General features: G+C 37.2%; 1 protein-coding gene across 1 annotated transcript in view; it reads right to left on the minus strand.

Annotated features, from left to right (window-relative positions):
- The window catches only part of LOC103049250 (transient receptor potential cation channel subfamily V member 6-like), an 81,649-nt gene that overhangs the window by 5,871 nt on the left and 62,415 nt on the right, over positions 1 to 13,363 (minus strand). The window contains exons 9-14 of the mRNA XM_007432870.4: positions 11,205 to 11,291; positions 10,601 to 10,677; positions 10,346 to 10,511; positions 8,441 to 8,507; positions 5,831 to 6,099; positions 4,169 to 4,275 (exon numbers count right to left, since the gene is read on the minus strand). Of these exons, the coding sequence (XP_007432932.1) occupies positions 4,169 to 4,275; positions 5,831 to 6,099; positions 8,441 to 8,507; positions 10,346 to 10,511; positions 10,601 to 10,677; positions 11,205 to 11,291 (773 nt within the window). The remainder of the gene's footprint in view (positions 1 to 4,168; positions 4,276 to 5,830; positions 6,100 to 8,440; positions 8,508 to 10,345; positions 10,512 to 10,600; positions 10,678 to 11,204; positions 11,292 to 13,363) is intronic.

The following is a 13,363-nucleotide window of genomic DNA, read 5'->3' on the forward strand; positions in this document are numbered from 1 at the left end:
AGAATAGTTAGAACAGCAACAACAAAAACTTGATCATCAAGTAAGATCACACTGATTCCTCTAATCTGGGACTCAACAATGTTCTTATCCAAACTTTCTTTGGAATCTGGGAGGTTCTTGGCATTATTATGCTTGTTTTCTTAACTTACAGGATTTGGAGGGTTGTGTGTAAAAAGCTGACCTGCAGCTGCTGACCATTTTTATCCCCCAGAATGGAGACCAGCGCTCAGCTCTACAGCACTTCCATTAACATATTTTCTCAGAAATCTGGAAACCTTACTAGCCCAAAGCAGCTGGCTACTCTTGATCTAGCTCAATACTTGATTGGCAAAGCCTTGCTACTTGAGATCTTTTCTTCTGAAGATGCTAGACATTGTTCCCAGACATTCAGGGAAACAAAATATAGTGGGCTTGAGATTTTCAGGTTTTCTGCTATTTACTGTCATTTTTTTAAACTACAAATGTTTTCAGGCAAAGCACATGCTCACTTAAATGCCTTAAAGTAGTTGCTAGATCAGATCAGTGAGGCCACATCATCCATACCTACAGCTTCATATCTAAATTTCTCAAATTACTTAGGAACTTCCCACATCAGCATTATTCATCTATTACGATAGAGGAGGATTGCTAGTATGAAAAGCACTATGTGTTTTGGACATTCCTAAAAATGTAAAGTGTGAAGGCAATGTACAAGTTTTCAAATTTCACACATAGCAGGAAGCTGGGATTGGTTATTGAGTGCTTGCTCTTCTGAAGTGTCAGATTTCTTCTTCTGCAATGTATGAAATGGATTATGGTAAAAAAGTAGCAGATAATTACCAAGCCCAAGAGTTTATAAAACAAGCTTTTAAAAAAATGAAAATAATTAGTTTATGGGAATCTCCATTTCTCCTGAGCTAAGTTTTAAGAAAAATATGTTAATATTGCTTGAATCGTAATGGGTTTTCAGTAACTAATGCTATAATTCAGGATTGCAAAACCACAGCCATTATAACTTAATGGTTGCTTGAAATCTTAATTCTCCTAAATTATTAACCTCCAATGCTCATGGAATTTTCTAAACCTGTAAAGGGGAATTTTAACATTTTGGAAAATTTAAGCAAAATAAGTGAAACCATTGTGTAAGATGAAAGTAAAGGATAAAAAGCCCTATATTTTCCCCCTCATGGTAGAAAAACATGATCATGATTTTTCTTTGGAAAAAGCTGCAGGGATCAATGTGGCCTAAAATTTAACAGAAGCATGGGTAGCTGGGAATGTGTGGTTGGAAAAGTTACTAATTTTAATCACACGCACACAGACGCACACACACACAAGGTTAAGAGTGTATCAGATGCACAAAAACCTAGGTGGGTATACCAACTTCCAGAATTCTCAGAAACAGTAATTCTTTCTGGGGAATTCTGTGAGTTGAGATCTATACATCTAAGGGTGCCCAGCTTGGAAGGCTGATCTATATGAACAGTACAGAAATCACTGCTGAAAACATTACACTCACATTTAATACATAATAATCCCATGCAAGGATGACAGGAGGAATGAAGTGGAGGGAGAAATGGCTAGAGAATAAGCAGCAATAGTGGAAAACAGCGAAAGAGAACAGACATGAACAAAAGTGGAGTGAAAACTTTAGCCAACACTTTTTTGACAAAAAATCAATCTATATTCAATGTGACCAAAAATTACTAAGCACTTAACTGGTATTAGAGAATGTCTTGACCAAGACCATAATTATTTTTATTAGAAATTAAAGCTGCCAAGGCCAGTGAAAATGTGGATTCGAAGAGAGAAATGTTCTGTATGTAGTTTATAGACATACATATTTTATCTTTTCAGATAAACTTAATTCCTTTTTATCAGAGACCACAACTTTACCGACAAACTGGATATTCAGTTTACTAATAATGGTAATAGAAGTAGAATTTATTATCGCCATTGACCAATTCAAAAACAAAAAAGAAAACCAATTGTGAAACAACAAGTAAAAACCATATTAAAACTTAATAATTATAAAAGTGATGTGGTCAAAATATGGTGTATTTTACAAATAGGAAAAAAAACATAGTCAAATTCAGAGAAATAAAAATCATAATGATCAGATGGTAACAACTGTAAATAAAATATATCAGGTTGACCTGGGAATCTGACTAGATGGGGAGTTATTAGCTACAACTGGACACCTTTATAATTGCATTATAGCAAAATGTGGGTTAATGTTTCAGGAACTCCATTCCAGGGGCAAAGTCTTTGTTTAAGCAGGACACCCCATAATTTCCCTTCCAAGACAGCTGTTGAAAGGGCATTAAATCTTGCCAGGTTAGGGCTGTTCTGAATTTGGGAATTCAGTCAATGTTATGATTAAGCTCAAGGCACCATGTCATTTATAAAAATAAACAGGTAGTTAAACATTTTATAGTTCCATATTTTAGCAGTGCACAATTATGCTGCTAAACCTGATATATATATATTTGTAATTCCCATAAGGAGACCCAGTTTGGTGTAGTGGTTAAGGTGCCAGGCTTGAGACCAGGAGACCAGGAGTTCTAGTCCTGCCTTAGGCATGAAGGCAGCTGGGTGACATTGGGCTAATCCCTCTCTCTCAGCCCTGAGAAGGAAGCAAGGGCAAACCACTCCCAAAAATGTTGCCAAGAAAACTGCAGGGACTAGTCCAGGCAGTCACCAGGAATCAACATTGACTCAAAGCACCCTCCCCACCTCCATAAAATGGAAAGATGACGTGGAATTTGCTTGGAACAGAATGAAAAGAATAATGCTACAAAATACTACAGAAGTATGTGGAATTAGACTAACAGGAAGTAGAAAAAAAGGATGCTTGGTGTAATGATGAAATGAAAGAGGCTATGGATGAAAAAAATGCATGTAAGAGAATGATTGCTGCCGAAGAAGTGGATGATACTGTGTATATGGTATAAGAGAAAAAGAGAGTTGCAAAGAATTCAGTCAAAGGGATCAGGGAATGGTTAAAATTTCAAAAGGCATCAAAAAAGGAGAAAGTTAATGGGAATAGAAAATTGTTTTGGAAATGAGAGAAAAGAGTTGAGCAAGACACCCCTAGAAGAATGAATGGAATTAAGAATAAGTGTGATGAAATGATTTGGGTTCAACCTAAAGTGAGAGTATGTTGGAAGGAATAGTGTAAAGATTTCATGGGAGTAATAGTGATACATTGAAGAATGGAATTGAAACGAATGCTATAAATGTTGGGGTCCAAGTAAAAATGGAGGAAAAGGAAGTATTAAATGTTGTAAAAATGCTGAAAAGTGTTAAGTTCCTTCTGTGAGGAGAAGGAACCTCTTTGTTGTCATAAATATAAATCTGGAATGTATTTAAAATAGTTCTTAATATTCTATGTTCTATATACACTCCAACTGCTGTTTGGCTCTGGGATTTGCAGTCTAATTATTTTTGATCGATTTGAGCTAAACCGATATGGAATGGCAGAGATGCAATCACCACATGTCCTATCAAGTGTCTCATTGTGACATGTGCTCAGATGCTGTTGTGCTGATTGCTTTATAAACCTGGCAACCTTTATGCCATGTTTATGGCTGTATGCCCGTTAAGCAACATTTGCATTTGAAAAAAATATACAGCAGCATAATAGTGCCTCAGGAAAAAATGAGCTCCAGTTTACATCCTGTCCTGGAGAAAGAAACCTTTTCCCACAAATCTATCTTTGTGATGATTACATTGAGGAAGGAAGGGGAATAGTATTTCAATGTCATGACCATGATAATCTATATCTACCACCCATCCATCCATCCATCCATCCATCCATCCATCCATCCATCCATCCATCTACACAGAGAGAGAGAAACACACACACATAAGCAAATCCACATATTAAGCATTTATCTGGGAGCGAATGTTGGTACTGAGACTGTTCCTTCCTAGGGCCAGCCTTAGATTAATATTCCACCATCTGTCTTGCTCCTTAATTCTGCTACTTCTCATCCATTTGGCCTCTGTTCTTGCATTCCCTATAGCCACAAGAATATCCTAAGCGCCAAGTTTATTAATGTTATGAATTTATTAAGTAAACAGGAACTGATGCAATCTGGTTCAGATAGTAACTATTCTACAAACATGATTCTCTCTTTATCATAGAAGATGTACAGAAATTACTCTACTGATATATGAAACCTACCTCAGATATCTCTGGTCACCTAGCCCATATTCCTTTCCACAGATCCCTAAACGAGGCCAGAGGCACTGTGGGAGTTTGCGCTCTAGCATTATGGTAGTGGAAACAACCTGAAACACAGAGTTTGGAAAAATTGGGTAGTGAAAATGTTTTATTAAATCTTATTTTCTAGGGGTTTTTTTTCTCTTTTTCAAATAATTTTATTAGATTTAAAAATAAGAAAGATAAAAGCTAACAAAAACAAATATTTAAAATAGAGAGTCTAGACAGAAGGAAAGAATGGAAAGTCAAAAGTGCAAAAAGAAAGAAAAAAAGAGAAATACAGAAAAGAATGACTTCCGACTTTCCCCACAATAGATATAAGAATAAATTTACACTAAACTCTAGCTTTCAGTTTACAACATAACTTTCACTTTTTCTATTGTCCACTATTATTTCTAATCATCAAATCCATACATCATAATTTCATTTTTTTCTGTTTCATGCAAAAAGTCCAAAAAAGGCTTCCAATGTATTACTAAATCAAATGGCTCCTCTACTGTCCTGACTGCAACCTATTAACTTCCTCTTTTGTGATAGTTGATGAAGGCAACACAGACTGAAGATGCGTGTGATTTCTATTTTGTAAATCCTCTGCAGGAATACGAACATTTGATGACCATATTGAACAATATTTGGAACCATTGTTAATCCAGTCGTGATGCTTCATGAACTCTACATGGAAAGGATTCCACATTCTTTTTTCATTGTTTAATTCACATTCTCCAACAGAAGTTTATGGGTTACATTTTTGTCCTTAACTTCTACATAAACACTGGTGTGCCCATGTAACCTTGGGTAATACCCCAAAACAGGTTTTGGAGTTTCTCTTAATGCCAATATGCAACCTATCTTGATGAAGTGCAGCATATTCTTTACTCTGCCCCCTCAACTACAAGTTTAGGAAATGGTCGAAGTATGGCTCACTCTGATGGGGGCAAGCAGGATCAGCATAATGTTTCTTCATCCCTTCCTCAAATCTTTTTTTAGGATTTTTGTTTGGTTTTGTTTTTTCTCTTCGCTTAAAAGTTGGCAGCACTGTTTTTTTTCTACTCATTTTTTCTCCAATCAAATAATTACTGTACTAATTTTTAAAACCACTCTAGCATCCTTAGAACCTTCTCAGTCTCTGGATTTATGTAGATAAGATTCTTATCCTCAGTCATACATCATGCGTAATAGTATGGATATATGTGCATGAGTGAATAAATTTGAAAACTATATATTTATCTTTTAAAAAATCAGGTTTTACTTTGGCCTCCCAAAATTCAATTACATATACTTAAAATAGGTATGATTACTGAAATCTTGTTTCCCCAATAATAACTATACGGTTGAAAAGAGTGACTGATCCAAAGAACCACTGGAGACCCTGGAATCACAATGTAATTCCAAGTCTAATTCAGAAAGGATACTAAACACATTTTGGTTTCAATTTTATCATGAGAAGACTCATCTCTGGTGCAGAACTTTGTTAAATCGCCACAAGCACTGTTTCCTGAACTTCTTTTCTACTAGTTTTCATTAGAAAGGAATGAACCTAAAGAGAACAATCTGCTCAGCTCCCCTTCTCAGATCCCCTCCATCATGTACAATCAGTTAATAGGCAGAAGCTTCATCCCTCACCTGGGCTCTCCACAGTTCATCCCGCTCATGGGCCACACGCCAGTGGGTATCCCCCATCATGGCAATAAGGAGGTTGAGCATAAGAAGGGCGGCAATGACCGCAAAAGCAGAATAGGTGATGCCATACATAAAAGGCAAGTCCACCTCATAGTTGGCAGGTCCGTCAATGATGGTGAGGAACAGCTGAAATGTGCTGTAGAGTGCCATGGGATAGCTATAAAAATGGCCCAATTTATCTGGGTCTTCTGTTTGGAAGATGATGTAAAATGCTGGCCAAGAAAACAAAAGAACATGAGTTCAGTTTCTAATCAGAAGATGTGCCTTTGTTGAACATTTGCCATATATGAACTTTTGTCTGCTCTCAGTATCATTGTGTAGCTGCATTGTTCCATCAGCCTTCGTTGTTATTCTCCTTGTGCATCCCTTTTGTAAAAGAAACTCGTCCCAGGCCACTTACAACATGACATCCTTTCCAATCAGATTTCTCCATAAAATATACCTTTTCTGTAAAGCTTTTGGCCTAATCTTGCTTATGTTTGCTGATTGGATTGTCTGGATTGGATTGGGTTGGCAAGACTGCATGATGTAAGTGTGATATAGATATAGATAGATAGAAGATAGACAGACAATCTTTCCCAGACTGAACCTATTACAATTCTCAATTATTTCTTTTCACAGCAACTAATGTCTTGGGAATAACAGGAGCAAGGAGTAACAGAAGGAAATGCTGCTAAGAAGAGAGATGCCATTTGTTCACTCTGCAAATCATTTTATATGCTCTGGCTTTCTCAATCTGATGGAGAGGAAGCTTTTAGAACTTTGAACATGCAGAGTGCTTATATGGTTAGGCTGTAATGTGTGGTAAGTATAAGGTGTAGCTAGAATCTTGCCTAAAAGAACTGTATGAAAAATCGAAGTTGAAGTTCTACCTCCAAACTTCTAATGATGTGTGTTTGCATTTGCTTATACTGGTCTTTTATTGTCATATCTCCTACATGGCAAAAATTTAGATTCTAAGCTCCTTGAAGCAATGATCTGACATTTAGGGATTTGTAGTATTATAGATGCAGTTCTATGAAGTGCCATTTGGTTCATAGAATGGCACTGAAGTAGTAATAATAGTAGAGGATCTTGGCAAAACCTCAAAAACACTTCAAATTCCATTTTGTGATTTGATACATTAGGATGAGATACACAAGACAGGTTAAACATCACAGCTAGATTATGATAGGCAATGGTAGTCAGTTGGAGCAAAAACTGTGACTCTTGTGGCAGCTTGAGGTCTAATCAATTACTGTGGCATTCACTTCCATCAATCAGAATTTACTTTATCAGATTCATTAAGTTATCACCTAAGTAATGTATACATATATTATCTGACAACATAGAGAAAAAAATAGAGAATGCAAGAAGCAAATATTTACACAGGGTATCAAGGAACTGGTTCCAGCCACAGGAATATAGAATTCTATAGAATTTAGAATCCAATCAGATTGCAACCTAATAAAAGATGGGGGGGGCTCCCTCCTTTTTTCATTATTATCATGATTGTTAATTTCGAGGTTACATTCTGCTATTCATATGTATACTTTTCCTTCAGTTAATTAGTTGGTAAAACAAAAACAAAATATAAGGAAAAGGAAAAATCAAGACATGACTACAACAGAAGATACCTTATAACCTAGTGGAAGGAATTCACTAATATTCCCTCTCTCACTGCTTTAAAGAATTGCTGGGCTTCTCCTCCTTGCAAGTGAAGCTCAGTGTCATTCCGTACATCCAGAATTAGATTCATATTCTAGCATCTTCCCCCTCATGCTTCATTCTGTGTTCAGGCTCCAAAATACAACCCCATTCCAAAGACAAATTAATCTATTGCAGACCCAATGTTTAGTTGCAGGTGTGTTCTGGGGGGGAAATGGGATTTAGAACCAGCAACAAGGAAGAAGAACAAAGGAGGAGGAAAACGTAGCGCAGGTTAGCATGCAATCAATTTCAAATCCCTCAATTTTCTCATTTGTGACCCCCAGAAGAAGGGCTCAGAAAGCTCTTTTCAGGCAGATAAGACAATGCTGGACTGAAAATTATTGCCAATCCTGTAGTCAGGGTAGAAACGTCATTACAGTTACGTTAAGGATTATGTGTGTTATGCTTTTAAAAACATTTTAAAGGTAGCAGAGGAAAGTTCAACCAATCCCACCCCCCTTAAGTTCTATGGATTCTGCTGGTTCTGTTTATTTATTTAAAATATATCTATACTGCTTCCAATTGAAAGAAATCTTGAAGCAGTTCACAATTAAACATTATACTGATTAGAAAGGTGGTAGATTAAAAAAATGGATAAAAACGTACATTAAAACATTTTATCAAATACAATATGAAATGAGAATATCAAATCAGCATGCTGAGCATTAAAACAATAACAGAAAATCAAAGCAGCAGTAAAAAAAAAAAAAAGTTAAAAACCACGGCAGCAATCCTTCTTGTGCTTTTCTAGCTTTGATCCAGATGATTCCAGGCTCCGGGTATCATTTATTTACATGATCGGTATTCAGGCAAACACCAGCTATTGATAGCTTGTTTTACAAAGGTCTAGAATATGTCACCTACCAGATGCAAAGCCGAGGATGACCACCACCATGAGCCAGCAGAAACGGAGGAGGTCTCCAAATATCATCTACATAGAAAAACATACAGTGACCAAGCAGCTCTTCTCTCACACAAACCTAAACTCAAGAAACAATATTCTAGAACAAGTCAAAGATGTTCTGGATTAGATTGTATCATTCCAGTCCCATTCCAACTTCAAGGGCTCCTTGCCTGCATGTTTCCATGTATCCTTTTCACGTGTGTACTTTTCCTTCTGTTAATTAGTTGGTAAAATAAAAACAAAATAAAAGGAAAAGGAAAAATCAAGATATGGCTACAACAGAAGATACCTTATAGCGGTATCTATGAAGGCCATGATGGCTAAGAACTGTGGCTACTGAAGTCCAACCTATCTGGAGGGTCCCAGGAAAAGGTCACCCTAGCCCTAAGCCTTAGGTCAGAAATCAGGATTTTGGAAACAGCCACTTCAGCATGAACTTGTTTAGGTATTCCATTCAGAAACTGAAACCCTGTAGAATATCCCCCTGAGATATGAAGGTTCAGTCGTGGAGTGACAAAACAGGATTTTCTTGACTGGCACTTAAATTATGGGATCTTTGTTCTAGACAATTTTGATGCTTGATGTCAATCAAATCCTAGCTCTTCAACAGTAGTTTTGAGATGGACTAATCAATCAGTATCTCTGCTGAGTTTTGACTACCTCAGTTCTACCTTTTTTGTTTGCAGGACTATTCTGGTTTATTCTCATTTTTATTGATTGCTCCTGTTTCAAGTAGCTACAGGAAAGCATATAAAGATGGACACAGCTCACACATTTGCCTTTTTTATCTGTATTAGGATTTCATAAAGCCATCATGGTTAGCAGATTTTAACAGCCCTTCTCTCCCTTACCTTGTCAATGTATTTATCAAATTCTTTTTCAGTGCTATTTAAGCTGGTGGCCATTACTATAACAGATTTCTACTGAAGTTTACTGCTGAACTTGGGCTGCTCAGTAATTGTTTCTGTCTGTCTTGAATTTGTTCCCAATCAGGGTAGAAAAGAAAACAGCCAAGCCATCTAAAATCACCATGAAAATGAACCAGACCCTTTAAGTATTCAACACAGACACATACAAGCTTCCAAAAGGGTGCTAAGATATTCAGAAGGAATGTGTAAAAAGTCCCTTTACCTCTGCCATCTGCTTTCTACTCCCATCCCACAAGAAAGGAGGAAAAAATATTCTGCAAAAGAGTCAAAGTATCCAGAAGTGGAGGATTTCCTTGAAGATGGAAATGCCCAAGGGGGGCATCCTCCTTTGTAACAAAAAGGACTGAAGGGTTGACAGCAGATGTTCCACTGAATACAGAGTGAGGGAAAACTTACTTTAAAGGGCAAAATAAGTTATGAGTGAGAAGTCTTTTCAAAGAGAGGCTGTACAATTGATGATATTAGATAACAGTTGTTATTGCTATTTCACATAACGGTTCTAGTTAGGAATTCAGAAATATTTGAATATATGAAAACATCAGTACATCTCTCCCCACATGCTAGATCTGAAGGACAGCTGCAAGGATATGGAGAGAAGAGTCCTATTTTTCTTTATGATTTCTTTATTATTCAATAGATGGAGCTGGGATAAACCTAAAAGCAATCTACAGATGAGGGCCTTATAGAGAAGTCCAAGATAAGTGATATCCACATCTTTCTCTCTTGCTAGATGAAGATAATGCTGATGCAGTGATCCTGGCAGCATTTTTTTCATCAAAGATCAGAAGGTTATAGATAGAAAAGATCTATCTATCTATCTATCTATCTATCTATCTATCTATCTATCTATCTATCTATCTATCTATCTATCTACCTACCTACCTACCTACCTACCTACCTACCTACCATCACCTCTCTTTGTGGGGAATGCCTTACTTTTTGTATCATGATGGTAAAGGGCCCGAGCATCTGAAATCCTCGCGCAAAGTACATAATGTTGCACCAGCCAAGCACCAGAGCAAGAGACATGGGTACAACTTCTCCATTGGTGCTAGTGAGTCGCATCACCATGGTCAGCAGGATCATACAGGCATACAGAATGCTGCAGAGGTAGAAACAGCAATGAAGAACAGAATTTGTATAGTTTTTCCAATAACATTCAGTGGCAAAGCAACTAGAAAGGAATCTTACATGATGGCATGGAAAGGTCCTCCCAGGATAGTTTGCCCAAAGTACTTGGTAACTCCAAATCTGAAGATATCTGGAATCTGGAATAAATCCACTGATCAAAGGTGTGCTCTGCTTAAAAACAATTGCTTCATTTTCTCATCAATAAAAAAAAGAAAAGAAACAAAAAATCCAAAGGAACTCAGAGATACCAGATTTAAACTGGGCCTGGTTCCCAGCCAGCTGAATCCTCCAGGACCTTTTTTAAACACTAGCATCTAAATGAATTATCTGGACTGCAACCACATGCTGATACCTTTTCTTTCATTTTGGAGAAATCACTCGCTGGTGCAAAAACACCTGGTTCAAAATGTCTATGACTTCTGCATAGGCTGGAGCCCTGGGATTTCTCAGTTAAGCACTATTACACTACAGATTAGCATTGCACCATTCAGTTAGGATCTAGCATATATATTGTAGTAGCCTTCATACCGAGGTCAGAGGATTTAGAAAGAACTTATATAAAACAATATTGCTAATCCTATTATGGAGTTTTTCTTCTGGTGCTCAGTTACTTTCTACTCATTTTTTCACACAAAAGTTGGAGAAGGAAAATCATTCCTCTTACCTCCAGTATCAATATCACTATGGCTCCAACAACAGTGATCAACTCACCGACAAGTCTGTGGTTGTCTTCAGGAGTAATATAAGACTCCTGGGGGGGGGGAAAAAAGCAAGCCCATATTGGTAGGAACATCACATTGTCAAAAAGTAATATTTCAATGAACCAAGTTTCTTGTTTTCCAGACTTAGATCAAGATGATAGTGATGACCAATAAAAATGGTGAATTCAGGAATATTCAGCACTATACTCCAATATAAAACATCTATGCATCAAATCAGAGACACAATATTAGCGACTGATCATCAATTTGCCTTTTCCTTGAAGACCTGTCACAATCTGTACATCTCCCAGAAGGACAGTGGATAAGCACAAGACTGGCACAGTGGAATCCACCTTATGGTCCTAGATGCAGTTCATGAAAACTACACAATTTCTTTAATGGACTGTCCATATCAGTCTGTAAAATCTTGACGAAGAGAAAAAAGAGCAGGAAACTTAGAAACCTGAATTCAACTGATAGGGATTACTTAATAATATCTTGGGCTCCTCTGCTTTTCAGCTGGGTTTGAAAATGGAATCCCAGTGCTAGTCAGCTTTCAGAACTAACACAGTTCCAAGCAAAGTGAACCAATTGCCTGACATTCAGATAATTTAAGAAAGTTTGACTTCATCTTTGCTGTGTGGATCTGCTTCTCTTTAAAAGATGAAAAGGCTTCAACTTCCTCATACCCAGGAAAGTAAATGTTAGTGTTTCCTGTTATGACAATGGAAACTAAACCTTCCAGAAGTAAAATTGTGACAGATAACAACAGGAATCACTGTATTAGGTGACAGTGATATTTTAGAGAAAGAGAGAGGCCAAATTCAAGGGAAAGAAACCCTTGATATAGCAATGAGAAATTAATTCAGGACAGAATTATGTTATGGGGAGTCAGTTGTTTATTAAGAATATTGAACTGTTCAACTTTAGGGATCCTGTGTTTATCTGGCTATTTGAAAAGATTACCATAGAGTTAATGTGAAGATCTGCAAGGGAACTGTTCACACATTTGACTGAATTTGCTTATAGTCCTATTTAAGACTAGGAAGACTGCTATGGGAGAAATCCTGGGAAAGCAGCATGAATGAACACCCACATCTCCCACCACATTTACTGCCACACTTTAGTGCTAAATGAAATGAAGCCCTGCATACAGTTATTGTATATCCACAATGTGGCTCATATAGACAATCCTCTATAATCTGTTAGGCACAGAAAATAAATGCTGCACACATATTAGTACAACCACAGTTTACAGTCAGGAAGCTCTCAAGTAACTGTGCTGTTCTCCTTCCTCACAGGAGCACAACAGCAGCCACACCGGTAATGAAAAACCCTCCACCATCTTTCTACATATATTTCCATTTTGCCAAAAATGCGTTCTCTCATAGTTGGGTCATTAACTCCTACAAAAGCTAAAGAGCAATTTTCAGGGAGTTTTCTGAATTGTTATCTTTATATTACAATTAGCTTGACTGCAGTACATTAACTGTACATTATTCTGGTTCTCGTATAAAAGCCACTTAGCTGTGTGTGCCCATCTACTGTATACCCAGCATAATTCCTCTTTCAAACTGCAAGCCCTTCAAGTTGCTAAATAGTCTTCTAGCCTAACTGGGGTTGTTGCATTCTGCATTCAAACAAGAAGACTTGACTACCTATTGTGCATCTTCTGAAGTGATTTAGGATGAAGTTTTATGGTGCCATTGTTCTGCCTTGATCACAGAATTTTACAAGACATCTAGACAATAGATCTTCCGCTTACTACCATCCTGCATTATCTCACCACTACTTCCTTTCCACAAAAAAAATTCTGGTAAGAAGACAAAATAGTCCCACAACATTCTTCAAAATGGTAATGTGACAAGTCATTTGTCTGGAAAATCCATGATCTAAATTAATAGTGTCCACACACTTTTCCCCTTAACTACTAATTTGCCTGTCATTATGTTCTGGTGCCATCTTGTTACTGTACAGTCCCCCCCCCCCACACACACAATTACATTAAATGGACAATGTCACTACTTTTTGCCTCACAGGCCAACTGTTCTTCAATTGTCCTTGGTTATATCTGGTTCTGTACTCTCTTTGTGTGCGTGGAGGAGTTGGTCTCCTGGAACTG

The sequence above is a fragment of the Python bivittatus genome, unplaced genomic scaffold (assembly GCF_059951505.1).
Source record: "Python bivittatus isolate LINGU-HERP-01145 unplaced genomic scaffold, Pbiv_v1 ctg000270_np1212, whole genome shotgun sequence".
In the NCBI taxonomy this organism is placed as follows: domain Eukaryota; kingdom Metazoa; phylum Chordata; class Lepidosauria; order Squamata; family Pythonidae; genus Python; species Python bivittatus.